Below are 24,560 nucleotides of genomic sequence, written 5' to 3' on the forward strand. Positions count from 1 at the left end.
AGTTATCATCACATAAAGTACAACATCTTTTATTCCTTTCCAGACTTTGTATCTTTCTGTTATTTTGGGGACTCTGAGGTTACAAATCACCTGGACACACCGCCTATTCTCACAAAGTAGATACTTTTCAAACTTAAACTCCTCTTTCAATTCACAATGTACCACTTCTGCAAAAACTAGTATAAGTATGGTAATCTACTAAAACAAACTGAATAAAAAATATGCTTAAAAATCATCTTGATTAGCACTGAAAGTTTTTTTAATTAGCAGCAATGTTGTCACATAGTGAAGTTTGAACTGTGAGAGACAGCCCACTTTGTGTAGAGACAAAGAGGCTGCCAGGTAGGAGGGGAGTTTGCCCTTTGCATGATGTGGACTGGAGCAGTGAGTTGGAATAAAAAGTTTAATACTCCTCATTCTCTGTCCCTCAGAATAAAGTATTACAGGGTTAGACTGGACACTACACCCAACATTACATAACCAGCACAGGCATTATTATCTATATTCATTTTTGAGCATGATTCTTGCTGGAGGTTAAACATTTCAACTGGTAATTAAGAATACAACGTGTAAGCAACATGGCTTGATATACAGATGTTTACATTTGCTCCACAACTGCTGCATTTTATTAATTGATGAATGAAAAGTACAAACAAGCTCCAAAGTGGCCGTTAACCGCCTGCTTTCCTTCCACCGGTTGTCATAAACTGTGGAAACCGAGGAGGGCTTCATTTCCCTTAATCACATCAGCAGTGGAAAACTGACCTTGTTTATGTGTTCACGCATGCTCCGAGTGGAAATGTCTTCGGTAAAGTTTCCTGACAATACTGCACCTCTGAGGCCTTCGATCACAGGCTGGTGCTGAGACTTTCCACTGGTCAGGAGAACAGCTTGTGCTCATGACAGAACCAGAAAAAAAGGAGTAAGCATCAGAGTTTTTTGGTTAAAATGTGGATACCTTAGTTTAGGGATGTTGATAGAGATGTTTTGTTCTTCACTTCATCAGCCTGCATTTTAGTTTTCTCAGCACTTGCAGATAATGACCTCTAGGTGTCTCTGTTTGCTTGACTATAGCTTCCCCCCACAGGTTTCAGTCAGCTCTGAGGTGGAGGAGGGGGTAGAGCGATGGGGGTCTGTTTCTGGAGATGGATGAGTCACCTTCTGAATGGGGTGGAACAAGGAGGTTATCGCTGCGAAGCCTCTTGAGATGAGAGAGAAGTCTCCCTCATTGAGGCCAGATTGCTATGTTTGGTCACGGTCCTCTGGGAGCTCATTACCCCGACGCTTCCTGTACAGTAGGTGTACAATAAACCAAATATAGTCATTTATGAATAAAGTGCCACTTTTTTTGATTGGCAACCAGAGATTTTTAATTAAGAGGTATTGTTGTGATAATTAGAGGATCCCGAGGTTGTCTCCTGAGGATTCAATCTCACTGATACCGTTATTGTAGGTGTGGGATGGTGAAGGAGGTTGAATTGTTTTTTTACCGTATACACCATGAAATTCTTACATTATTCTGCCGTCATGTAAAACAAATCAGTGATATTGAAATTCCTCCCTCTGTTGAGCTTCATAGAAAGGTTATTAAGCAGAACAGCACTGCGGAAATCTGTTGAGAGAATCACACAACCAGGTATTTATGCAAGAGCCCGACCAATTTATCAGTTGGCTGACAATATGGCCTACCGCAGATATATTTATATCTGCATATATGTTGCCTGATGTGCACTGATATGAAAAATCTTGTTTTGAGAGATTGTATTGCAGAAAAAGACATCGCGGTTTACTGTTTCAGTCAGAGATGCACGGTATGGATTTCTTTTCAGCTGATACAGATGAGATAACCAGTAGTTTCCGTTCTTGTGTTTTAAAGAAGCTCCTGACATGTACTTTACGCACATCTGAAGTTAATAAAGGCTGAGATGTAGAGAGCAAAGATGGAGAATTTTATATTCCATAGCTGAAATAAGATTTGTTGTGTTAAGGATTTTCTTCCCGAAACTCTGAAAAATGTCCACCTGTGGTATCGAAGTGTGCAGATGCTGCACTTGTTAAGTCAATAAGATAATAAGTGAAGCAATCCGGCTTCATATTACTGACTCCATTTATTGTCTAGAAACATTTAAATATTGGTATTTCATCAATGCCAATAAATAGCCCATAATATAAAGACAATTTTCGGTCCGATATATATTATCATCTAATGTCATTTTAATCAGTGACATTTATTTTTAAACTGTAGAATATCCTTCCTTCGTTACACATCTTTGTCTCAAGCGTTTGATAACCACATTTCTATGATCATTGCAAGAAATGTGTGTATTACCACCTATGAATCATTTACCAGTTTCTTCTTTCACTGAGCTGTGGTTGCTTTGACATACTTTCAATGTATTTGTTTAGCTGTCATTGACATTCAGTGACTTTAGAGTGAAATCCTTGATTTTTTAAATGCATTTTTATATATGTATTTGCAGTTCTAGTTAGGGGCTGCAACTAATTTATTTTCGTTATTGCTTAATTTAAAGTATTTTCTCTAATATCAATTCTGTGTTCAGTGCAAAAAGTCAGTAAATTGTCAAAAAAACAACAAAATAAAAACAGTTTACCAGAGGCCATGATGTTTCTAATGTCTTGATTTTTCAAACCAACGCAAAGATTGTGTTCAAATATGAGAAGTGAATTTTTGCATTTTTTGTTTAATTAAATATCAAAATAGTTGAGGATTAATTTTCTGTTTAATGATTAATTTTCTGTCAATCAATTCATTGTTGTAGGTCAAATTTTAGTGTTGTGTTTCAATATGAATATGAAATATAACAACATCAAGAGCAAACTAGACAATAAACCAAATCAATTTCACAACCTGTAATCGGTAATATATTTGCAGTCCAGAGTCCACCTGAAAATATCTTGTGACAAACTTTCTATTGTGACAGATCACAGTGACACCACGTTAATGTTTGTAAACAAATTTTTACTGATACAGTTAAGAATATTGATACAGCAATGTAAAGCTACCATAATGCACATACCTATGGACTTATGAATCATAATGGGCACTAGATGGATTATAATAAATAGTTGAACACAACATCTGTACACAGAAACATTGCCCGATAATCCATAGAAATGTACATATACCAGTACAACATTTATAATTCCATAAATTTACGAATGACAAATCCTCCAAAATAAAACTGATATCCTCCATTGTTATGCTTCTCTTTACTTTTATTATTTTCTGAAATAAACACAAGCAACTACTGAATTTATAAGGAATTATGTACAGGTTCCTAAACAAGAAACTCCATAAAGGCACAATTGTCTATACAACATGTACAAAAAAAAAAAAAAGAAATTGTCTGGAGCTGACAAAAAAAGTAAAAATAAAATGATTGGTCGTCATTATAATTATCATATGATTGCACATACAATATGAATGTCAGCATCTGTGCTTTGAAAGGTGATTTGCAAAGAAACAAACCCCTGAAAAGTGTTTTCAGTCTTACAAAGTGACAAGAATTACAAAAAGAGAACAAGAAGAGCTTTCAACTTGGGGTCTTCAGGTGGCAATGACCAGTCTGTCTTCATCATCACTGGATACCTCATTATCGTCATCAATTACCTTCTGCCAGCTGGTCACTGGTGGTGCTCTCTGTGGTGCAGGATCACTCGCTCCCTCGGCTGATGACTCCTTAGCACCGTCTGCTCGGCCCTCAGGAGCTGGTGATTGATGCTGCTGTGGGGATTTCTCGCTCTCTTCCCTCTCAACAGTCCGTGTGAGCTCAGCTCTGCTGCTACCTCCCGGGCTCGCCCTGCTGCCTGAGGTCACTTCTGCAGAGCTGCTGACCTTCGACGGGGTGGGCGATGAAGCGGACATGCAGCTCCGTAAAGAAAAGAGCCCGTGTTCACTTTGAGATGGCTGTGCTCCCGGAGCTTCAGGGCTGCCCTGCCTCTCTGACGACCCGGGGAGAGGACTGAGGGTGGAGAGAGGGCTGAGAGAAGGAATGAGGGCAGGCAGGGCGATGTTAACTATCTGCAGGCCTGGGACATGTGTCTGGGGGCCAGTGCTGCTTTGGGAGGTGGGGTTGGCAGTTAAAACCTGCAGCCCGAGGGTGGCGTTGAGAGTGAGCCCTTGCTGGTTCAACAGCTGGGTGGATGCCAGGCCTGTGTTGGTCAGCCCCATGAGGTTAAGTGTCTCCAGACCAACTGGCTGTATGGTTTGAGCCTGCAGGCCAGCAACCTGCCCTAGCGGGAAGCAGGGCAAGACACTGCTGATTGGTTCCTGGACCACAAGCGGCTGGGCTTGCAAGCCCTCTGGTAGGGGTGAAGAGTTGGGAGCTGGTAAAGGGCTTGTGTTTCTGTGAATGACGCTCACTGCTGGGATGGTGAGCTGGACAGGCCCAGCCTGGATCGGTACAAAGGTGGAATAAGCTGCCAGGCCAGCGGGCACCAGCTGGATCCCTCCAACTGGTACCATGCTGTAAGAGGAGCGAGAAGGCTGCTGGGAGTGCAGGGGCAGGTGACTGAACAGGTGGGTCTGGGTCTCTGTTCCTAGTGTTTGGGATAGACCCTGTGGGGGAAAGTGCATGGGGCCTTGAGAAACGTAGGAGGAAGTCTGAGTGCTCCGGTCCACCGGTATTCCCGATTCACTGGTTACCACAGCAGGAGGGGCAGGGGAGGTGTCCTGTGAAGAGAGAAAGAAATCAATATTCAGTCTTCTTGACTTGAAGGGGAACTCTGGTATTTTTAAACCTGGACCCTAGATTTTGGTTTGCAATGGCTTCCATGTCCTTGGGGCAACTCCGACCATTAAAGTTACATCCACGTTAAGTGCTTGTTTTTGCCACCGACAGGATGAGGTTATTATTCTGTGTCTGACCACGTTATGGAAACTATTCTTACAGAGAAAGACCTTTTTGTTGAGTACTGTAAGATCCTTTTTGTAACCAGAAACACAAGTCTCGCTGAAGGAGAAGCCTCGCTCTGAAATCTCGCGTGAGATGAGTTGCTGCAGGAAGACGACGCTAGAAACGTGAGCCAGAGAGAAGTTTTGAATTTAGCTAGAGGAAGTGCCAGAAAGATGGCTGAATATTTAACTGATTTTGACAATCTAGATGAAGTCTGTGTTGTTGTGATTCAACAGCCATGATTAATTAAAGGCTTTTCAACTCATTACCCTCTTGAGGGCATGAGACTTTTTCTACGATTCTGAAAGAACAAGGTCCCTAAACTGACGAGCACCAGAGGGACACCATTTTCCTCAACCGAGCAACACTCCTTGCATCCTGTTTTTTGACCTAGATGAAGTCTAGTTCAAGAAGTCTCGCTGAAATCTCGCTTGATCAGTTCCAGTTGTTGCCTTATCTAGATTGACAAAATCAGTTAAATATTCAGCCATCTCGCTGGCAGTCCCTCTCTCACACACTCTGTCTTACACTTCTACTCTCGTCTTTTAGTGGATGAACCTTTAATGCTCATAGTTACCCCAAAGAATTACATTGCAGTCATTGCAGCTGAGGCGATCTACTGAACCGATTCCAAAAATATTGTTAAGTATGAATAATTTACACACCGTAATATGTAAATATAGTGCGCAGGCTTAAAAATACTGGATTTTCCCTTTAAATGTAGCGCACTCTTAGAAGATGAAATGGTGTTTGGATCAATCTACGAAAGCGAATCAGGATTACCAACACTATTCACCTTTTTCAGAGCATTCACAGGAGCTTTGTGGATGTGCCTCGCATGCATGATTGAAAGTAAGGGTATGGATAGGAAAGAAAGGAGGCAGGAAGGGAGGGGCGGAGAGAGACACAATGAGAATACTTGGGTCTCACCTGGCCTAGCTTGGAGCCCTTGCCTGGCACTGGGGGACTAGGGGGCACATCAAAGTCAGGGTAGTCGATGGACATCTGCCTGCACGGTGACACTGGGCTCATCATGTGCACTGACTCTGTGTCTGAGGTGTAGGAGTCTGATGTGGTAGCAACAGGTGGAGGAGAGTAAGGGAAGTGGACTGGGCCGTACGAGGACCCACAGATGGATATCTGCTTGCTCAGGGACACGGGGCTCATCATGGGGACAGATTCTGAGTCGGATGTAGGGGGTTCAGGAGCTGGAGGCTGGGAGAGAGGTAGGGAGATTGAGCTGATTGACATCTGGGCGAGGAGGGCGCTAGGAGGGACTTCAGCCTCTTTGGAAGGGATGTGCTGCGGGCTGGCGGAGACAGAGGGGTTGGTGGACAGGCCCGACTCTGCCTGGCTGTCCTCCTCTTCCTCCTCGTTGTCGTCGTTCTCCTCATCATCAGGCCCATCGGAGTCATCGCCATCTGAATCTTGACGGTCAGCACTGCTCACCTGGCTGCGGTCTCCTGTGGGTGAGAGCACTTGTAAGATGAAATCTATTCTTGGTAATCCACAGAACATATGAGTCATCAGAGCTGGTATGAAAATAGATAAGCCCTTTGGTAGTATTGAACCACTTTCATTCATTAAACATCTTTATATTATCACACGGCGAGGAAAATCCATGGCTAAGAATGCAGTTGGGTAATGTTTTGTGCTGCTGCTGCATAGTTTCACACCCTTGACCACCGTACGCCCCTGAGCTCCATCACAGGCAGAGGAGGAAAAACAAATATGCTGGGACCATTGAATGCTTTCAGGCAGCTTCTCTCTCTCTCGCTCCCTCTCTCTTTTTTTTTTCTAAAATTAGACGCAGCAATTTCCTCTTTCTAAACGCTGTGCATGCCGCCCACATGTGCTTTGAGTTAACAGAGGAAGAAGCTGCATTTAGAATTTCTAATTAGACCATGTCAAAGCTATTGATCAACCTAGCAACAGAGCACAAGCAGGGACAATCAGGGTTTTATATCTCATGTCATTAACAGCAGAACATTCCTGTTGTTTGAAATAAAAGCAAATGGGGTAAACAAGACCTATTACATTTGTAACAATACGCTGTAAATAGAGAAAGAACAGACAGTTTTTGCTTGTTTTTATAATTTATAGCTTTGGAGCACACAAAGATCCTTCTGTACCTGAATCCTCTGCATCCTGATCTTCAATGAGACCCTCAGGAACCCCCATCTCCATGCATTTCTTACTGTGGGCCTTGGACTTCATGTGCTTGGTCAGATTTCCTGCAAGAGGAGAGTCAGTGAGGTCTTACGGGTGGGTAGAGCTCGAACAATAGCACAGGAGTTTATGTAAGAGAATGCGGTCTTTGGGCATGCTGTATGTAAAGGGTGAGTAACTGATAAAGACATTTTTAAATGAACGTGGGTTGCTGTGACACCAAGTACTGTTCTGCAGCGTGGCGTGGGTAGGCAAGTTCGATAAAGAATGGTGAATCATACTGTCTTGGTTTAAGAGATGGTGAAAGAACATCTTGAATTTCATAGCTACTAAAAGGAAGAAGTGAGCTGTAGCAGTAGAAGGCTACGTATTAAAAATATAGGTATCACTTCATTTTACAGGTCCACAAATTGAATGGTAAGTAGGTAGTAATTACTAAGCAACATATTTGAAATTTCACAAAAATTACCTCAAAGTTTATGGAAAATTACCCCAATATTTCAATAATAATAATAATAATAATAATAATAATAATATAATACTATTTTCAAATTAGCAGTTTCGAAAAAGCTGGTAAAATAATTTTGGGGTAATTTTTGATACATTTTGAGGTAATTTTTGTGGTTATTTTGGGGTAATTTCAAATTCAAATGTGTTGCTTAGTAATTTACATCTACTTATCATAAAAATTTTCCAGTTTCCAGTTAGTAACAAATTGTATGTTCAGGTCTAAGATCAGTATGTAATTTTATTGAAATTTGTGGTACTATGTGCATCATGATGTACAGTACATGTGTGTATATATCCTGCAATTTAGAGCCACATACACAGTGAAGGCAATTGTTTTGAAAAAAAAACATCTGGATCATTACATGTATTATATTTATGTAACCTCAGAATATATTCCACGTTATTGTCCAAAAACCTTTTTATGTATCTATTTGATTTGATTTTTGTGAAAGCACTGAGACTATCTGATCTACTGAGCTCTAACCTTTTGTCTTGAAGGAGAAGTTGCAGTGGACACAGTGGTATGGCCGGACATCAGAGTGGGTGCGTATGTGTTTGCGCAGCATGCTGGGCTTCTTGCAGCGGATCCCACATTCCTCACAGATGTATTTACCGCGTCCACGGCCACGTACGTAGACGTACTCCTCATTAGATTTGTATCTGTGGGGTTGCAATAGAACCATGAGGGACACATGGACGCACAAACATGTATAACCAAGCAAATAAGATCTTTAAGTGCAGTGAAAAATGTTTTAATCGTTTTGAACCTTACCCGCCATCAAATATTTTGACCCGTCTTGGTTCTGTTTTAGATGCCATTTCCTTCTCTGACTCAGTGCTGGTCTGAGCTTCTGGTTGCACTTTACTTCTGGTTTCAACAGATGTAGACTTCTGGGATATTGGCACCTGCAGAAAGTCAAAGTGATTGATGTATTTATTGACCTGTTTCAAAAACAAGGCGGCAACACAAGACAGAAAACAAAGTTTGCAGAAAATGAAATCGTACCCTGGGCATGACGTCTTTCAGCTTGCTTGAGTAAGACAAGATGTCAGATTTCTCGCTGGTTTTTATGGCCGAAGTGTAGTGTATTTTCTTGGAGCTCTGCTTGGAGTCGAACAGAGACATGACAACCTTGGTGGGCAACCCAAGTGGGTTTTGGTTGTTGGGGTTGACTGTCCAGGCAGAATACGCTGAAGTCTTCAGGTCAGTCTGTGGAACATGAAGAGGCTTCCTCTTCATCAAGTAACACCATGTGAAAGTGGTGGCCGTCTTCAGGCTGGGGAAAGACAGGCGATGACTATCTTTTGTGTTAACCACAGACACCGATGTGGTCAGCTTCATCTGACCACCTTGGAAACTGGAGGGCCTAGTTGGGGATTTGGCAGGAGTCCATCTCTGTTCCTCAGCTTTCTCTTGGGGTTTCAGAGTGTTATTAGCTGGTATGGCGGTGCCTTGGCTACCATGTGTAGTATTCAGGACAGGGCTTACTTCCCTATGAATAACAATGCTTGTGTTTTTTTCCAGTCCAGCACTGTCAGGTGACATAGGCTTAACATCATCAGTAGCCTCTGAGTCCTTCTCCCCACCTGCTTTAACTTGCGGCAGAGGTGGTGCTTCAGTTTCAATGGGACTGTCCACTGGTTCAGTTGTGCAAACCTGCCTAACGAGTGTTAGCTTCCTCTGTCGAGTAACCTCTGACATCTTGGAATTAAGATAATTGACTGATCTGCCATCAGTGAGACAGGCCACACCGTGCTCATCCTTAGCCCGCTTTTGGTGCTTTTCCATGTAGATGTCCAAGCTGTTTGCAGGTGACAGCATTCGTTTACTTGAGGCGGTGGGTTCCTGCTGTGGGCAGAGAGTTACTGATGCCAGTTTCTGTGTGCAATGTAAGGACCCAAGAGAAGGTGCTCTTTCTGCAGTATGGTTATGAGTGCTAACGGTTTGAGTGTGAGTCCTGTCCTTCTTTACAGTTGGAACAGCTTGAGTATCACTATCTACACTGTGAGTGGATGAGAGGCTATTTTTATTGGACACAGAGGGAGCAGGGTTCATCTTCTCATGAGTGATGAGGATCTGTGGCAATGGTATAGCACCTGCTTGGGTCTGATCAAATGCGTCCCTTTGCTGTTCACCTGACAGAACAACCGTCTGTGTCTTAATGTCAGAGGCCTGTTGATTGTGTTGACCAACATATACATTTTGGAGTACATCTGATGATTTTGAAATGCTCAACATTGGATTGGCAATAGGTATTGTTAAAACAGGCAAGGCTATCTGAGTTCCCTGTGTGCTGGAGAAGGAAAATGTTTGGCTTGCTCTCAGAGCAGGACACTGCATTTGGTATTTGGGCACAAAACTTTTTTTTTCTTCAGAGTTGGCTGGTTTATTTTTGACATTCTCGCGACAAACTAAAATCTGGCTCAGCGGCTGATGTATCTTTTGGCATATTTGAACCCTTGATGTTTGGTGCCAAGGATGTGGAAGGCCATGGACTTGAGGCTGCTGAGTTGGGCTACCCAAATTAATGCTTTGCACCACATGCTCATTTTTTTGCAAGGGTGACTCTCCAGTATGCAGAATAAAAGGCTGAGCCATGGTGCGCCTGTTGGCGATGTGAATCTGCTGAGATCTATTCTGAGTTAAAGAGCTAACGTTTGTGATTGGAGGTTTATCGTGAGGTATGACTTTTCTAACAGGTTGCTGACTCTCTGGGCCAATCTTTAAAGACATTTGGCGAACTAATGGCCCCCGCCTTCTTTCAATAAGTGGCACCTGGGCAACTTGTGAGATTTGTCCACTTTTTGGGTGTCCAATTGGTGAGAGAGATCTGCTGGGAGATACATTGCCACAGTCAAAGGACTTGCTACGGTAGTCACATGATATCTCAACAGAGGGTTGAGTACAAGTGATCTGTTCAGACGCGGCTCGCCTCATCATTCCAGGCACACCGAGGGTGTTGAAGGCCGTTGGCAGACCTTGAGGCTCTGGGATTTTGCTGACACACTCCCCTCGAGAAGGACTCTCTGACCTAGATGGCTCATCTCTGTCAAAAGAGGCTGAGATGCTAGAACAACGAGAAAGACTGCTGTCCCTACTGAGGCTTCGCGAGAGGCTGGACTCAAAACTGGATTCACCTGAGGAGTGGTCCATTTGAGCAAGACGAATTCTTTTCTTTTTTGGTGGAAGTTTCTCTGCTGGTAACTTTGACAAACTCTCACTTCTCTGAGGCCAACTGAACTGATCTGCAGGCTTATCTGCTGGCTCAGTAGTCTGTGTGTCGTGTTCTCTGTCGGGCTCTTCTGTGACCAGAATCTCAGGGACTTGGATGTTATTTTGACGAACCAGACGAGACTGATGGACAGGGGTAGAGTTTTCACCAACTGCTGCTACGGTGGCTTCAGTGCATTGTTCTGTCCTTTGCTTCCCATAGTCGGTACTCTTGGGTTTGGATAGTTTTTCATGGTAGCTGTCAGCTGAGACATTTGCTATTGCATCTGTTTTGAGCTTGTTGAGAGGATCCTTCTCCATACTGTCAACAGGAGAGGCCCTGTCAACGGATTCTGTCTCAAATGAATTGGGTCTGCTGAGAGAGTTGGTGTGTCTAATGACTGACGTACCACTGCCTTGCCTTTGCAGTTCACCTTTAGTAGAGGTGCTGATCTGTGTCTCTCGTATTGGTGACAGTCTGGAATCTGGAGTATTAATGCCTCTTGCTATGAGCTGAATCTGAGGTAGCTTTGACTGGTTGTTTTTGGGCTGTATGTCGACTATTACATTATGCTGAGGATAAGTTCGATTTGCCAAAGCCGTAGGTAGCTCAAAACTAACTGAACAGGGTGGAATGGTGTCAGTAGGAGACTGATCATCCTCATCGCCAACACTTTTCATTTTCCTTCTCTTCCGAATTGAAGTCTGTTGATCAAGTATTCCTGAGCCAGTAGTTGATCTCGGGACTAGGGGCTGCATTATGTTAACGTGAAAAACATCTTGATCAGATTCTTTGACAGTGATTGGCTTGTTTTTTGGACCATGGAGCTCAGAGCAATAGAATTTCTTGTGAGTTTCAAAATTCTCTAACTTTCTGTACCGGTTACGACAAGTCTCACACTCATACATTGTGCCTTTATTCTGCTGAGGCTTTCTGTTCCTGTCCTGATGGTGCTCAAAAGATCTACTTCTTTGCATTAGTTCTGCGGCGCTGCTCGGACCATGATAGCCATCATCCATGGAGCGAACAGTAGGGAGGCCATGCCCCTCACTGGTGGAAAAGTCCTCCACAGCTGCTTGTCTGACTAAGGTACGAGAATGTATTGCTGGATTTGGGGTTGATGGGGCTGACGAAAAAACATCATCATTCAACAAACTAATTTTTTCATCAAATGACTGACAAATTCGCAAAGGGTGTGGGAGGGGGGCAACATTAAGGGGAAGAGCAGAGTGTCCGGGTGTAGTAGGCATAGAGTTACTCCTGGTTATTGGCAAACAATCCATTGGTGGGTATTGAGAAGGTACAGAGAGAAGAAATACTGGCTTTGATTTATCTGTGGGGGTGAATGGGGACTTGGGGATGTCCGAGCTGGAACTTGACCTTCTTCCCCCCATTGGTTTAAGATCAAACTGAAAAGAGTCTTTAAATATGTATGATTTGGGAGAGTCTATACTGCCTCTCCGTGAGAGAGACGTCCTCCTCGGCTTTACGCTGTCCAGCTGCTTGTTGTCAACAACTGCTTCATTATCAGATATCAACTTTGAAATTCGTTCTTCCAGAGAGAGTGCTTTGGCTTCTAATGGTGGACGCATCTGTCCTTCTGTGGCCCGCAGCTTTTGCTCAGCTGCTACATGCATTACTGTGGCAACCACAGGAGGGACATTGGGAAGGATATTCTTGGCAAATGGACTGGGTGGACTCATGGCCTGGTCTGCACTTTCAGAACGTGAGAAGTAGCCAGAATCTGTACTCCCCAAACTGCGAGGACTTAGCAGACACTTCCCCTGCTGCTGTTGAGAAAAGTCTGTTGCTTGTTGCCTCTGAAGCTGAGCATGTCCACCCAACAGCGGAGACTTACACTGATGGTCTTCATCTTCACTCACAGTATCTAGTGAGGGATTTGTACCATCTACCTCTTTCAGAGATGACAGGACTGTGATGCTTGATCTTAGATTGGCAGTCTGGAACTCGCGTTGCCGTTGTGCAGCAGCTTGCTCAGGTGCTGTACCTGTAACTCTCGGGCTGTCTGCCCTCAGAGGGGAGACGTTAACTGGATAAACAACAACTTTTGGGAGTGCAGCTGTCACTTTGGGCTCATGAGCCCTCTGACCGGGGGCTGGTTTCATTGACTCAAACACGGCCGATGAGTCAGTTTCCCCATGGCCCGCTTGGGTTGTACCTGCACTCTGTAAACTATTTTCAGACAAAGCTGCCACACTGCTCTGCGATGAGTCAGGGTCCAAGTCAGCAGTGCTACTTTCCTCATCACTGTCCCCACTCTCCTCCGCCTCTGAATGTGTACCGATGGCTTTGTCAGATTCTTGAGAGAGTGATCCACCTCCAGATTCAGAGCGTGCGATGAGACCCAGTTTTATGGCATGAGCATGTGACTTCTTGTGCTTGTACAAGTTGCTCTTGGTTTTGAATGAGAAGCCACACGTAACACAGGGGTACGGTCTTTCCCCTGTGTGAGACCTAATGTGTTTGAGCAGCACACTTGGTTTTGCACATGCTCTGCTGCAGTATTCACAAACATACTTTCCTGGCTTCTTCGGCTTTTGGTCCTTGTAAATCTGCTCAGTGCCAAAGTTCATTACGGTGGTCATCTGAACTTGGTTTCCACCAGGCGTAACTGGGACCTGGATGGTGCTGGGGACACTTGCCGAGAGGGACTGGCATGTGTGCACAACTGGTGGTTGGCTTTGTGGCAAAGTATTGGAGCCTGAGGGAACAGGTGCGTGAGTTATAGTGGATGGCCCAGTGTTAAAGCTCATGTGCAAGCTAGGCTTATCTGGATTTGAAGCAACAGGCATAAACTGCGGTGTAGCAAGCGGAGAGGACTGCATGGGAGTAACCTGTGTAGATGTCTGCCCACTTCCCTGTAGTGGTGCTGCAATGCCAATAAAGTTGCCTTGTTTGTCAATATAATAAGTCTGCATGTGGGAAGGTTGAGTCTGGAGACCAACATTGACAGCTGGCATTGTTCTTAATTCCCCACTAGATTGAGCAGTAAGGGTGGAAGCTGGTTTTCCGATGGCCTGCAGGGAGTTTTTCCTCTCAGCCAGTGTGCTAAAGTCAGGCTCCATGGCTTTAAGTAGAACATCAAGTGGAGCGCTGCTGTGGTAAGGATCTCCCTCGAAGCCGGGGTCTTGGCTCTTGCCGTCCTTGGGCTGAGACACTTTAGTAGTAATCAAAGAGCCCTCCTCACCAACAGTGGGCTGACGCGATGGTGGCCGAGGAGATGATTCCTCCTGTTTCAGCCTTTCAGCGTCAGCAGAAGATGACCCCTTGTGAGGGGATGCTGCAACTGGTTGGGCATACTGTTGATCTTTTTTCCCACCGGGTGATGAAGGGTTGTGGGAAGGACTGTTGGAGGATGAGCAGCAAGACGTAGTCTGTCCCTCAGAAGGAGCCCTCTGGAGTGCAGTTTCAGATGTTTTCAACTGTAGCGGCTTCTTGACTGGAGATTTGGGAATTTTCTCGAGCCGATTCTCTGCAACAACCTTTTTCCTCTTCAGGCCTTTTATGTTATCTGCATTTCTTCGACTGCTTTCAGATATCCCTGAGGAGAGAGAGAGACAGAGAAGCTGAGTTGGTACAATAATTTTCCAAAACCTTTCCCAACACTCTGCCTCATGTGTGAGCTCAGACGTCCCTTCAGAAAAAATAAATTCTGTTTCTTGAGGTGAATTGTTGAAATTTGTGTATTGGCTTTTAAAACTGAATCACACTTATGCTTTTTTTTTTTTATTTAGACATTTAGTCATGGTTTAAAAATAGTGCCCATTTTAAAATGAGTTAATCATATAACTGCCATTTAAACATCAGTAACATTTAATTGAATTTCCAGTCCTACTTTGCATCAGCAGTTAAGCACAGGGACAGTGGGTACAGTTTATCTCATCAATAATGAATAAACAACATGTGATTTTCTAAGCACAGACGGATCAATTATCGACTAATTACTGCGTGTCATTTATCAGTCACAGTCACAACAAACACAGACGACAAAATGAGAACGTAACATTACACCAAAAAAGTGTCAGATAAAAGTGTTTTAATTACTACAGTATTTTTAATTATTATGTAGAACCTTCTAATTACTCCTCCTCCCTATTGAGAAATATTAATACATTATTTAATATCAATAAAATAATCAATAATCAATGTACAAGAGATGTATATAAATATAGTTTGATTTTAGTGCAACACAGTTGCATAATTGATGACATTTATGGCCTATAAATGCTATTTAAGTGCTATAACTTAACTGAATGCCTTAACTCTTTATTTTCTCTGTTTTAATCAACTTCTTTTGTTGAAATTGGAAAGGGGTATATTCTGTCATTTCCACACATCACTCGTACTTTTATTTATTTGCTGTGTGACTAATACCACGGGGGCCCACGTTTCATTACATAAATTCACACTCATTTTTCCCTTTTCTTGCTGTTCACATCGTCGACGTACGTAGGCTTGGCTGATTAGAGGATGTACCAAACAATTCAAAGACGGTGAAGACAAACAGCGTTACAATAATAAAGCAGCATTGTTTTTTTAAAAGGGCGCACCCATACCATGGTGTCCCATAATTGGTTGTGTTGGCCCGACAACAGTGATTCAGTCATTGGAGTGTTTTAAGGACATGTTGCATAAGATTAGCAGCGCCCTGTCACAGTTTCCTGGCTTATGTAGGTATTTCCCAAGATGAGGTCAGGGTTCCTTCAAAGCCTCGAGCATAATTAGATTGAGGAACGCCTTGTCTTTACATAAGTTAATCCGTTCTCCACACAAACATGCAACCAGTGAGCATCTAGAGGAGCACACAGCCACTGTAACATGCACTCAAAGCAAAACCCTGTGACTTTTAATAACTCAATCTAAAACACTCCCCACAAAGAAGCACATTTGTATCAACAGCCTCTGAGAGACATGGGAAAAGGATTAGTTCTTCCTTCCCACTACTGGAACGAGTCTTCAGAAGAGATTCCATGACTTCACTGCAGCTTTTCCATCAAAACAAAAAAATGCACTGCATAAACAAACAACATTTGTAATGTGTCAGTCTTCAGCTTCAACCTCTGTTGTTAGAAAAAAGCTGTTTAGGTTTAGTCTTTGGTTAAAATTAAAGTCTGTCCAATCAAGAATTAAGCTTGACTTTATTTTACTCTCTTCTCGACGATCACACATTTTAAATCCTCTAACTTTTTTGATGACGGTATGAAGAATGTGATTTTAATGTTGAGCCTTGGTGATGAAGTGTGAAAGAGCTCGTAAAAGAATTAACTTCTGGGCCGTTATCCCGGGGATTAACCTTTGACTGGTGGGCCCTGACATCAGTACCTGCTGTACTGTGAGAGGGGGATTGAGATATTCTTATTTGTACTTGTCTTATTTAGCGTCTCTGTCTAACCTCAATTACCGTGGATGATCCAATCAAAGCTCGCATGTCCCATAAATAAGCTGGGCGCTTTTTTAAAAAGGACAATGTTGCAGCGAAGCTTAAACGGAGACAATGGAGCTGCTTCGGCTCAACAAAACTGGTTTCTCTATTTGAACAAAGTTACGTAACAACCACTTAACAAAACAAAAAGTTCTTTATGTGTGTAGAAATGGCATTACTGTAGTGTTACTGCAATGTAGTGTTGTTTCTATATGAAAACACTTCTGTGTTTGTGTATCAAATTTAGATAAAAATTATTTTCTCCGAAACAAAAAAAGTCATTAACTTGGTGTTGCAGCATGAAATTATAATTATGTCAGCTGAACCGCAACAGCAACATTCAGGGTGAAAGATATTAAAAACAATGTTTGTGCCAGCGCTGACCTAAAACCCTGCTGCTGTTAAATATTCACTCAGGAACGTAGAAGCCAAATAAAATTTTAATAGTGCAAATAGTTTTCCTAAAGCAGAAACATTAAGTGTGAAGGCTGCTGCAAAAATCCAGACAGGATCGAGTTTGCATATAAATATAAAATTCCTTAAAGGGCATGATAAATTAATTCATGATCCTGAATAATTCTTCTGATGAACCAATAATACAATCATACACACACCAAAGAAACATTTTCTGCACCACTGACAATGAATTCCAGTGAATTGTATTTGTTTCACACAATCAGGAAATTATGTAAAGAAGTGGTGAAGCTTTATTTTATTCCCTCTTCTATATGATCACACATTTTAAATCCTCTTATTATTTGATTACCCTATGAAGCAAGTGATTGTAATGTATGTAGAGCTGGTAAAATAATTATAATAATCAACTATTATTAACTCAGTTTGTATATAAATATAAATTCCTTCAATTTGTTCTGTGCTTTTCCTGGAAAAACTATTTCAGTTTTAATCAGACATTTAATTCATTCTCAACTGGCAGCTGGTGAAGGAGAAAACAAACAAACTTCCATGCAAATGAAAGATAAAACAAACATTTCCTTGTTAAATATCTCTTACCTTTCTGTGAGGCTTTGGGGTCTTTAAGCTCTTTCTGTGCCTCCTCAATTTTATCTGCAAGACAAGAACAGAAACCATTTTCAGCACAGATGCACACACACACACACACACACACACACACACACGCTCCACAGCGAAGGCAGCGCAGAACGTAACTAATGATACTGGGGATGCTTCCCACACGGCTGCAGCAGGATGAAGGTCTTTCAAAATGAAAAACAGATATTCTTCCATAGCTGAGCGAGAGCGCTTTTCCATTATGGAAACTATTGTAATCACGAGGGGGGGCGAGCCTGTGTGCACACAGTCGACGATCAAGCACACCCACTTAAAGGAAGAACAGCACGAGTGCGTGTGATAAACAGGTCAAGTTAAAGCAAATAAGTCAATGTGGTGGGTTTATTCTCATTATCACAACCTACAGATCAATTTGCATATTGAAATGCTGTTTACACCCCTCAGGGAGGTCAAATCCTTCCTCTCAGGTCCTCCACACGTCACAATCCAGCAGGTGAAGAACCTGTTTCTGCATGAAGCATATGGATGAGTGGGAAGTGGCGCAGGATTCGCTGTGTGTTACTGTAATCAATATTAATTATATACACTGCTTAATGTGGCGTGAATGGGTAATACACAGTGGAATAGAGGCAGAGAGACGAGGTAAAGCCTCTGCAGGGTCACTAGCTCCGGCTGTGGGAGGAGGCGTGCACACATACTGAACGTGTCCAAGGCTCGTTAGGTTTAGATTTAAAAATTAAAAGAATATTTATCTTTTTAGTGTAAACAACAGGTAAAACTGTGGAGTAGATCACAAAAATGATTGTTGTTTACTATAAAATGGAAATATACTTAAATATACTATTTACTATAGTCAGATAGAACATGAAGTCTGTATAAAGAAGTGTGTGTTTTGAGTCCAATTGCCGATAAAATAAATAGATTAAAAAATGCTCTGCTGCAGCGTCCTCTGTGTCTGTAGTCTCACTGAGTTTGCAAAGTAACTAGTAACTCAAGGTATCAAATAAATGTAGTAAAGTGGAAGCATAAAGAAGCAGAAAATGGAAATATTCAAGTAAAATACCTTAAAATTGTAAAGTAAGGTACTTGAGTAAATTGTAGTGTAAGTGTAGTTACACTCCATCACTTGTTATTCTTAATTTATCATCTCCTTGTTTAATAATAATCAGTATCGGCCCTGAAAAATATTATATTGGTTGAAAAGTACCTGTGAAAAATGACCTATAAGCGTACAAGTTGTCCGACGTGTTGATATGAAAACTTGTTTGTTTGTTTGTTTGTGTGTTCACAGAACATAGTGCAGGGAAAAAAGCTTGGGGTGATTTATTATTATTAAATTCTCAGTAAAGTTTATTATTTTAATGCTCTGATGTTATTGTTGATTGTAACACTTTAAAATACCTGCCTCCCTTGTGGGATCATGGGTCTATGAATATATTCTGTGTATATAAGAATATCAGCTGATCTATATGTACTTTTATTTACTCAGTTGGGCTATAAATGTGTAAAATAATCAGTTTCTTCTGGTAGTAAGGCACAGAGAAACTTATGGCTGTACAAAGACATACAGGAGGAAAAACTAATCTGCTTCTTTGGAAAAAAAAAAAAGCTTTCTTTGCTTTTTGTGTAAATCAGTAAAAACAAAAAGCAACGAGCCTCCTACATGTGGATGTGCATGAAACATTAACCGCAGAGGAAAATGGGCGATTACTGGAGCAGCCGTGCATGTTTCTGCCTCCCATGACCATGGAAACTGGATTGGAAAAAAAGAAACCCGCTGTGGCTTCGGTGCCCTGCACATGACATTCGAGTGCAAGACGAGTTCTCAAGGACCAACGGTAACAATTTTGCCCCAGATTGCACAAACGTTAATGGACGGTGAAAGAGGATGTTCTGTGGTTCCCAAAATCACAGTGCGATGCCGGGAATACTCGGGGGAGGGGTGGACGCGAGCGGGGCCACAGAGGAGGTCAGTGGATTATGTCATCACATGTGTGTGTGTGTGTTACTATAGTCACACCCTTTCTCCATCTCCCTCTCTTCTCTCTGTATATCTCAGGCACACGCCACAGATTACATAATGCGTCCCCACCCCTGCGCTGCCGTGGAGGAAAACAAAGGCACCCTGCCAGCAGAAACACAGCAACCGAGGCTCATGAGGAGAGGGCAGAGTGTTTGTTTATGTGCGTGTGTTTGACAGAGAGGTAGACAGAGAGGAGAGGAGAGGAGAGGAGAGCGAGCCGTGCGACCATGTGAACGCCCTCGCCAACAGGAATCAGGTAGGCTGTGTTTTCCTGGCAGCGGCGCTGGCGTGGTGTTCCACCGAACGGAGAGGAGCTTCCCTCAAGAGTTACCGCGGCTCAACCTCGCGGCTTCCTCGAGTAAATGGCTGCGTTACTGCAAAACCAATTTGAGATAATAAATGCTTATTTTAGCGGTTAGAAGATTTGAAGGTAGATTTTTTGCTAGCGTACGCTTCATTGTTTGCACAGCTTGATACATATGTCTTGTATTAGACCGCACTGGCAAACCGAGGCGTAAGTGATTACTGCCCAACAAAAATCTTATTAGTGGTTCTTTATGGTCGAAGCCGCTATAGATCAGATTGCACTCCTTACATAACAAGCCACAAACAAGACCCCTCATGCCGAACGACACCCATGAAGTCGAGCTCCGAAGCACGGAAAAGAACAGGAAACACCAGCCCGAGCGAGTGGAAAGGGACGCAGCGGAGTTACCCTCAAAAGAAGGACAGGAAAAATATTCCATCCACAGCGCCCGAGTTATTAAGACAGCAGGGAATGATTATAGGGTCGTTCATATTTCCCTCATTATGGTTGTTGGGGTTTCTGAGGTGGTCTGGGTGACGGGCTACATATTTCATCCGAGCTGTGGTGCAATTGTCCCGCGACCGCGGGAAAACAAAAGGAATGTACACAAATGTTGCGTGTTGTCGGTGATGAAAACCAGAGCTGATTGTGGAACATGACCACGAAATTTGAGGGCAGGGAGAAGAAAACAGTGCGAGGGTGGCGAGCGCGAGAAGGCCTCGCTTAAAACAAAACTGTTTACCGAAAAACACTGCAGACAAGCTACACTGTGATTCTTTCTGCCAGAGTTAAAGCTGCTTCCGACCAATAAATGACATAAAATATTACCAAGAATCCGCAAAAGCACATTGAATCGCCGCCTGAGGGGCTCGGTACACTTTAACATAAGGAAGAAGCAAGTGAAGTGTCTTTAATAATTTAGTAGAATATGAGTCACTACGCTTAAACATGTGGTTGTGATAGTGCATCTTGATCAAATCACAGTAGAAAATCAGTCCACATCTGTTACCGCTTGTCTGGTTCAGTCATCCTTCCCTACTTTATCTACCTGATCTCCCTGATAGCTCTCCTCAGTCCTATAAATGTGGGTGAGGACAATCAAACAGAACGGCGGCGAAGCGTCTCAAGATGTCCGACTCGTGATCCCTGATCCGTGCAACGTGATATCTAACGATACACGGGGATCAGGCGGGGAGGGGCCGCAGTGGGCGTGTGCATGTCAATTAGGCAGGTGGGCGAGGGATTCGGTCTCCTCGCCGGTCGCTGTCATGACAACCACGAATCTTTAATGCAAACGCCCTCCCTCCCTGAATCTTCCAGCCCACTCCTCTCTCTCTCTCCCTCTCTCTCTCTGCGCTGTTGAGGATGAGCGGGAAATGTGATTATTTGTGCCCCGAGGACCGAAAGTGACGTCAGCGCACAGGAAACGTGCTTTTTGAATCCCAACGCCCACCTGATGTGAATGTACAGCACATCAGTCGTGGCCAGGGGGGGGCTGCTCGGCAGGAGGGGAAGCCCGTCTCGAGTCCATTAAGGCGTCTGACGGAAGATTACCAGTCAAGACGTGGCCGCAGATACAAACACATGCTAATGAGCTAGAGCACTGGATTCGCCCTTTGGAGAATGGACCTAATAGACCTGTGTGTGTAGACCCCTGCCCGTCTAATGAATAACAATATTACATTACAGCAAAGAGGCATCTTCAGCACCACTGCCTGGCACTGGATCCCCCCCGAGAGCCCGCTCTGCCTGTTGGCTGACAAACAACCACCAGGCTCCGCACACCCTCCTCCCTTCACTGCCAGCTTGTAACACATTCATATTTTGCTCAACAGCCTGCCCTGCTGGGCCTCAACATGCCAAATGGCGGCCATCAACGGCATAGTGGCAGCTTTTCATGGAGTCCATATGCACGGCGTTCACATGGCGCTTTGGCTTCTGCTAGCGTCAAAGATATATGTTGAAGGAGCGAGCAGGGGGGGGGATGAGTTGTTTTGCAAAAACAGCATCTGTGGAGGGGCTGAGGTGTAATCAGTATGCACGACACCACACCAGTATACCAGCAACAGGCCTGAACAATGCCAGTGGACCTCGGTGTGTGGGCAGATGGGCGTCCACCAGCGCTGCAGCAAACCGGTTCACAGCGAGAAACTTTATCGCAACACGTTTCACACATCAGGACAAACGGCAGCGCGAGCGTTAAAGCCGTGGAGTAAGCTCACACAAACATACAGTGAAGCTGGAGCAGCCAGGAGGATTAGGTTTGATGTTTGGACGATAGCAGGTTGATGTCTGGGTGCGCTGCCAGCTGGACGTGGACTGCACAGCGTAGCGTGTTGTGTTTGGAGAGGAGAGAGGAGGGAGCGATGCCTCAGCAGGCTGAAGATGACGAGATGGGAGTCGGCAGCTGCCCCCTTCCCTGTCACTGTGCGGGAGGGAGATGGAGATTATGTAACTCGAGCACCTCCACCAGCCTGCTGTACACGCCCGGCTGTGTGCGAACACACGCGCACACTCACATCAAACACACCCTCGCACTGGCTGATGCATTCTGAGAAGACTCACTAACGAGGACGATCTTCAGCGAACGAAAACAGACACAATGTGCAGATGGAAACATAAATATAGAGTCGATTGATCAAATATTAATAAGCAACTATTTTCATAATTCATCAGTTGTGTAAGTTATTTTTCAAGAACATATTTGCTGATTTTCTTTGTCTTATAATAAAGTGAACTGAAAATGTTTCAGACATTAATCTTCCTGATGGCTTCTGGGCATTTTTCAACACAACAACACGCGTTTTGTTAAATCTTTTCCGTTTTGTTTTGGCAATAATGCACCTCTGGTTTGATTCTGATCATTTGATTTTAAATGACTCCAACAGTGTTACAGAAGTGCAATGAAAATCAAAACCTGGTGCATACATTACCCACAATGCATCTTAGCCACTGAGTGACATCACTGGAGGCAGTTTATCAGATCACAACAAGCTTCTTCTGGAGCCTAAAAAGGTTTTATACTACTTTTTCACACAGACCCGTAAACACACTTGTAAAATTGGTGAAGTTACCCTTTAATCTGCAACAGTTTAGTATGTGGATTCATTATTGTAAAGCAAAGTTTACTCTTATGTAACAGTAGCTTGAATATGTTTTGGATCTGAACTGAACTCAGACAAAACAATCTGTAGATGTCTTATCTTGTCTGGGAACTTGTGATATGAAGGATATTTTCTAGCCCAAACAAATAACGAGTTTTCTGCAGTTTAATCCCGAGCCGTGTTAGAAATGTGTGAATTCACATAATTACAGTTTTATATAACATTCACAAGCAACGGTGTAAAAAAAAACCCAGCCTCACTCACTGAAAAGATGCAATCATATGACAATAACTCTATTATTACACGAGGACGTCTCCTCCTGTAATAGTCACAACAACAGCTGGGAGAAGCATGAGCTCTGCAGATTTCCCTGTCACCTTTAAGGGAAGTCTGTTGATCTTATCTCAGCTTTTCTTCCTGTGGCCTGTGGAGGAGGCGCAGCATTTCTGCAGCCCTCAGCAGCCCTCAGCAGCTGACCCGTGCAGTAAGTGGCCATAAGGGTTACCGTCAGCATCTGACACATTCTTTGACTTCACGGACACGCCCGTACAAAGAGGCCTGGAGGGAGATGCCTCCGTCTGAAAGCATGGACGAGACTGCGAGAGCCGCCACGGGAAGTATGATGCGCTCTCCCTTAGTAATCGCGGATAGACGATGATGCAGAGCAGAGGAATCCCCCCGACATACCAGAGTGTCCCATTACCCTGCAGTCTATCATCATCAGCTGGCTGAGAGGGGAGCGCAAAGTGACTTCCCTCTCCCTCTCCTCCCTCACATTAGGTGGACTGGGAGCTGAAGTGGCTCGCTCCATCAAATCTAATCAACACAGAAGGACGGAGAGGACGACGTGGAGATGAAAGATGGAGGCAGAGGAGAGGGTGTGGAGATGTGGTGTCAGCTGACATGTGTTCAAGGAAATGGAGGACATTTATCAGCAGTTTTGATAACCCAGCTGATCGAGTCTGAGATACTGAGATTTCCTGACAACAACATCTCTCTCACCTGATGAAAGGAACAAGCAAGTAGTCCAGCAACTGTAGCTAGTTTAACCTGTTTAAATCAAGTCGGCTTTGAAGCTAGTTCTCGTAATGCTGGTATATATATATATAGGACAGTGTCCTCAGCAGAACGGTGGTTACATACTTCATGACAGCTGCTGATCGTGCCTCCCGCAGGGCAGCGGTCCTCTGATGTTTCACAGGACAATAACTGTCAGCCTGTCTAACTCTCTGATAACACCTTAAGCAAAGACAATTACCCCTCCCATGAATCCCTGACCTGTTCTCACCCTGACGACTCCCCTCACCTCGAGCGAAGAGGATCTCCCCTCCTCTCCAAATCCTCATATGTTCTCATCCATACATTGATTTCTGGATCTAGAACCGTTTAATTCCTTCATTGATTCAGTTTAATTACTGTGGCGAGGAGATAACCAGATAATATGTCAGAGGGTGAGAAAGGAAATCTGCAAACTAGCTCGCCACTCTTTTGTTTACTATTCGTGGTGTTGCTAACTCAAGATGGAGCACGATTAGTCATTGCGGTTTGCTGCAAATAATAAGTGGAGATCTTCCTGTAGACATCGTATAAACAGAGCATGAGAGAAAACTTCCAACATTTGCTGGTTTCAGTTTCTAAACTGTGAATGTTTGCTGCTGTCCTCTGTCGTAAATTTAACATATTTCTGGGGTCGGGGCTCAAAAACCTCCCACCGCATTTAAAGACGACGCGATGGGAACTTGTGACGGGAGTTTCTGAGGCTGCAACTTACTTTTTTATTTACAAAATAATGAGAAATGCCTTTCACAGTTTCCAAATCCGAGGTGATGCCTTGAAATGTCTAT

At 43.5% G+C, this 24,560-nt stretch overlaps 1 protein-coding gene across 3 annotated transcripts in view; it reads right to left on the minus strand.

Annotated features, from left to right (window-relative positions):
* Positions 1–2,959: 2,959 nt before the first annotated feature.
* Positions 2,960–24,560, minus strand: part of hivep1 (HIVEP zinc finger 1) — a 58,233-nt gene continuing 36,632 nt past the window's right edge. For all 3 annotated transcript variants that reach the window (XM_084380352.1, XM_084380353.1, XM_084380354.1), the window contains exons 3-9: positions 17,265–17,318; positions 8,602–14,369; positions 8,368–8,501; positions 8,080–8,255; positions 7,049–7,150; positions 5,847–6,379; positions 2,960–4,693 (exon numbers count right to left, since the gene is read on the minus strand). In XM_084380352.1, coding sequence (XP_084236478.1) covers positions 3,569–4,693; positions 5,847–6,379; positions 7,049–7,150; positions 8,080–8,255; positions 8,368–8,501; positions 8,602–14,369; positions 17,265–17,318 — 7,892 coding nt within the window. In that variant the 3' untranslated portion in view covers positions 2,960–3,568. The remainder of the gene's footprint in view (positions 4,694–5,846; positions 6,380–7,048; positions 7,151–8,079; positions 8,256–8,367; positions 8,502–8,601; positions 14,370–17,264; positions 17,319–24,560) is intronic.

Source organism: Pagrus pagrus (assembly GCF_965226575.1).
Source record: "Pagrus pagrus genome assembly, chromosome: 17".
NCBI lineage: Eukaryota > Metazoa > Chordata > Actinopteri > Spariformes > Sparidae > Pagrus > Pagrus pagrus.